The sequence below is a fragment of the Nannospalax galili genome, unplaced genomic scaffold, assembly GCF_000622305.1.
Source record: "Nannospalax galili isolate Female #2095 unplaced genomic scaffold, S.galili_v1.0 scaffold1677, whole genome shotgun sequence".
Classification (NCBI taxonomy): domain Eukaryota; kingdom Metazoa; phylum Chordata; class Mammalia; order Rodentia; family Spalacidae; genus Nannospalax; species Nannospalax galili.
Window position 1 is genome coordinate 1 of NW_008339464.1, and position 3,990 is coordinate 3,990.

A 3,990-nucleotide genomic window follows, 5' to 3' on the forward strand; every position below is an offset into this window, starting at 1 on the left:
CTTAGGGGCTGGATGCCTTTAGGTCTACTTCAATGTTGGAGAGGCCAGGCTACCATAGTGCCCCCCAGACACCCCTCAGTGGTACTCCCATGGTCTTCCCTCCTCAGCAGGCAGCACTCTCCAAACCTTACTTAGTCCCTAAAGCCAACAGCCCAAATTGGCCTATGCCTTCTGGAGCCAGGGACGCTTTTGAATTGCTCTAAGGTGATGGGGCTTCCAGGGGGCACCCAGAAGTAGGTCCCAGGAAGAGGAAAACCATGGAGTTTAAGCTGGATATTCCAGACAGCCCCAGAGACCATCCCAAAGAAGTGCATTTGGACCAAGTGCCAAGCAACATACACACTATGCTCAGAGTATGTAGATCCCCATCCTGTCCCAGAAAACAGGTCTGTCCACCCAAACCAGGGCCTGCATTCCCTGGAGCATGATTCCATTTCTCTGAGCCTTCCTCCAGTTTCACAGGATTTCATTAGTCAGTGTATGGGGGAAATCAATGGCCTCACAGGGGCCAGCCACCTTGGCAAGAACCCGAGAGGTGGTGGAAGGCTTTTATTTACCTCACCTAAGAGTTTGACATCAGCCCGTCCTGAAAGGAAATGAAGAAAGATTGCCCTGACATGCTGAAGGGCTTCCTCAGGCTTAGATGGGCCAGTGTTATCACTGGGATCAGTTCACTTTGTGTAGGGATGGCTGACAGCCATGAGGTAGAACTCAAGACTCTAACCAGGCTATAGCCCAAGAACTGAATTCAACTGCCCAGTTAGCTAGATGGCACATCCAACACTTGCCCAAAGCTCAGCATGGTGGTAGCCAGCTCTCTAGAACAGGTGGTGGGTGCTGCCTTACCCTGTGGCAGTATGGCTTCCTGGGATGCCTTCTCTGTACTTTGGTGACCACCCCTAATACTTTCAATTTCATGCTTCCTTAAGCCTAAACTATTTCCCTTTATTATAGATCTCTTGAACACTTTTGCAGTTAGCAGTTCTATCCCCATCTCAATCACGTGGGTTAGTAACATAACTTCCCACTTCTACTCTGAGATCAACAACCACTTTTTGTTTATAGAAACCAAAAAGGGCAACCATTTCAGACTCACTTCTAGGGCTAGACATTTTTACAAACTACCCCAGTCTCCGAAAGAAGGCATGTGTAAGGCCCGACTTGACTTTTGCCCTACTACAAAACTGAGCCTTACACAGGTATACCTTCATTCACATGCTGTGAACTTTCTGACCTTCACAGGGATGATGCTGGCACGTCACCTGTTTCTGAAGTGTAATGCTGGGTCCTCACCTCCATGGATGCCAGCAGGAACCACACAACTGTCTACACACAAGAGCAGAATGTTCCTGGACAGTCTGGCATGTGCTAACTCCTGTCTGAATTCAAGACACCTGTACCTCTCCTCAACTAAGTTTAGTAAATATAAATACTCTTCTAGGTTTCAGTGGGGTCAATGTATCTGATATTGAAGACAATGGAAAACGGCATACTTGCCCCCACAGTGTGGTTTGTCTCAATCTCAAAGGCAACAACTGGGCACCAAATTTCTTTATTTGAAGGAATGGTACAAATTAAAGAACTTAAGCTGATGTTTTGGTACAACTTATAGAAAAGGGAAAGGTAGCCCCCACATGCATGCACTGCCTCAGTGACTTGTGAAGTCACTCCGTGGCTTTGGGGAAGTCAGCTTAGCTCTCATTATCATGTCCCAGGGTGTGCTTGTCAAAGAGATATTCTGCCATGCCAGATTCAGGGGCTCCCATCTTGCGCAAGTTGGTTACATGGTCACCCAGTTCTTTGATGGATTTCACCTGCTCATTCAGGTAATGAGTCTCAATGAAGTCACACAACTAGAAAAGAGAACATGGAAGGTTACTGATAGCTTTCCCAAGCCCTGTGGCAAATAATTCCCTCCATTTACCACCTTGGGTTCCTAATACTCACATGGGGGTCATTTTTGTCAGTGGCCAGTTTATGTAGTTCCAGTAGTGACTGATTCACACTCTTTTCCAAGTGCAATGCACACTCCATTGCGTTCAGCCCGCTCTCCCAGTCATCCCGGTCTGGTTTCTGCATGAAAGGTTTGGTCAATACACCTGAAGGTCTAGCATGCTGACACTAACACCATGCTCTGGGACAAAAGGGGTGTCTTAAGCTTCCTCTGAGAACAGCTTTCCATGGAACATGCTTTCCCACTGCTGTTTGCTTATGGGTATGGGCCCAAGAAAGTACAAGGGCCAAAGTCCAGTGTGCCAAGTGACTGCTCCTCTGTGCTGCACGCGGACCCTTTGCTCACCTTGATATCCTGCAGGTAGATGCGGCCACCACGCTGGTTCTGCAGCTTCATCAGTTTCTCAGCATGTTGCCGCTCCTCATGAGATTGGTGGAGGAAGTATTTGGCAAAGTTCTTCAAAGCCACATCATCGCGGTCGAAGTAGCAAGACTGAAGTGGAATGGGTACACGTCATGGATTCCCACAGGAAGGCAGCTCGACAGACTGCAGTTAAAGGCTGTTCGCTACTCTAATTTGTCTTTCTCAAGGCACAGTTGGGCTGTGTTCCAACAGTAATTTATTTCATTTTGAAGGAGAAAATTGAACCTGATTCTTTAAAGAGCCTTTACCTTATAATGGGAATTGCCTCTAGCAAACATTCTATGGTTCAGTACTAATGCACAAAAATTTCTTAAGCTAGGGCCCAAATCTGCTTGTCTGAGGGGAAGGACACTGGCTAGAGACCCCACACTGGTCCTCAGTTTTTCTTCTTTCCTGCTCATGTTAAAACCGCTAAAATAGCCCACAATCTTGGCAGCCAGGCAGCAGACCACTGACTAAAAAGGCAAAAAAATTATTATTTATGTGTATATGTGAGTACAGGGTACAGGAGGTCCAGAGGCATCATCTCCAGAGTGACACAGACACCCAGGCCTGTTTCAGATTCATTTGGAATACATTTATTTTTGAATACTTTGCACATTCACAAGGCAATTCGAAGGATGCCTCCCGATTCCAGGGATTACTGCACGGAACCTTTCCTTGACCAGTAAACCGGTGGTGGGCTCTCCCAGTAACTACCACTTCAGTTAGTGAGCCACAACTCAGGGAGGAAAAAAAAAAAGTACCCCGGGGGCCTTGGAGGCGCAAGGTCAGGTGACGGAGAGGACTGCAGACGGGGAGATTGCTAGAGGTAATGTTTCCATACCAGTGGGGCTCTGCCATAAGCAGAATGGAGAGGTGGAGAAGGCGGCTCAAGGGGTCCCGAATAAATTCACAAGAGATAAGCCACTCTGCAGCTGGACCCGCCAAACAGAGAGGAATGGGGGCTGGATGGTACTGAGCCGCCTACGTACCACGTGATCGGAGATGGAAGGGACGAGAGCAAAATAGCACTTTCCTAACTGCACGGTTGTTTGGACAGTTCAGTTGTGCAACCCTGACCCTTCAATAAACTTGGGGGTGTGCAATGGCGCACCCCGTCTATGCCAAATGCTCAGACCTCCTGCGCCAAGGGTGCCCGGGGAGCCGACTCCACTTTCCCTTAGGACGCCCGGAGGCGGGGAAGCCGCGCCCCGCCCCGCCCCGCCCGGTTTCCCAGCGAGGCTGCGGGGGAAACCGCGGCCCGCTCCAGCCCCAGGCCCCGGGCGCTCACCATGGACAGGCAGACGAAAGAGGGGGTAGAGCTCCAGGTTGATCTGGCGGTTGATGGCCGCTTCCGAGTCCTGGTGGTAGTTCTGGCGCACCTGAGACGGGGACGCGGCGGTGGTCATGGCGGCGGCTGCTGTGCTCGGAGCGGCGGCTGGGGGCAGGTGAGGGCGAGCGCCGGTTCGGTTCAAGCACTGTTGAAGCCAGAAACCGCGGAGACTCTCTTATAGCCGGAGTCGCGTCAGGCGCGCCCGGGCCAATCAGCAGCCCGCCGCCGCCCGCCCCTTCCGGTGGGTTCGGGCTGGGCGGCGGGGGGGGTCGTGTCCTGGGTGGGGCGGGCGACGCGG

The 3,990-nt window shown here is 51.0% G+C and overlaps 1 protein-coding gene across 1 annotated transcript in view; it reads right to left on the reverse strand.

Annotated features, from left to right (window-relative positions):
- Window positions 1–1,606: 1,606 nt before the first annotated feature.
- The window catches only part of LOC103735076 (ferritin heavy chain-like), an 18,801-nt gene continuing 16,417 nt past the window's right edge, over window positions 1,607–3,990 (reverse strand). The window contains 5 exon segments of the mRNA XM_008834198.3: window positions 1,607–1,853; window positions 1,948–2,073; window positions 2,300–2,446; window positions 3,651–3,674; window positions 3,676–3,866. Coding sequence (XP_008832420.1) covers window positions 1,692–1,853; window positions 1,948–2,073; window positions 2,300–2,446; window positions 3,651–3,674; window positions 3,676–3,866 — 650 coding nt within the window. The 3' untranslated portion in view covers window positions 1,607–1,691.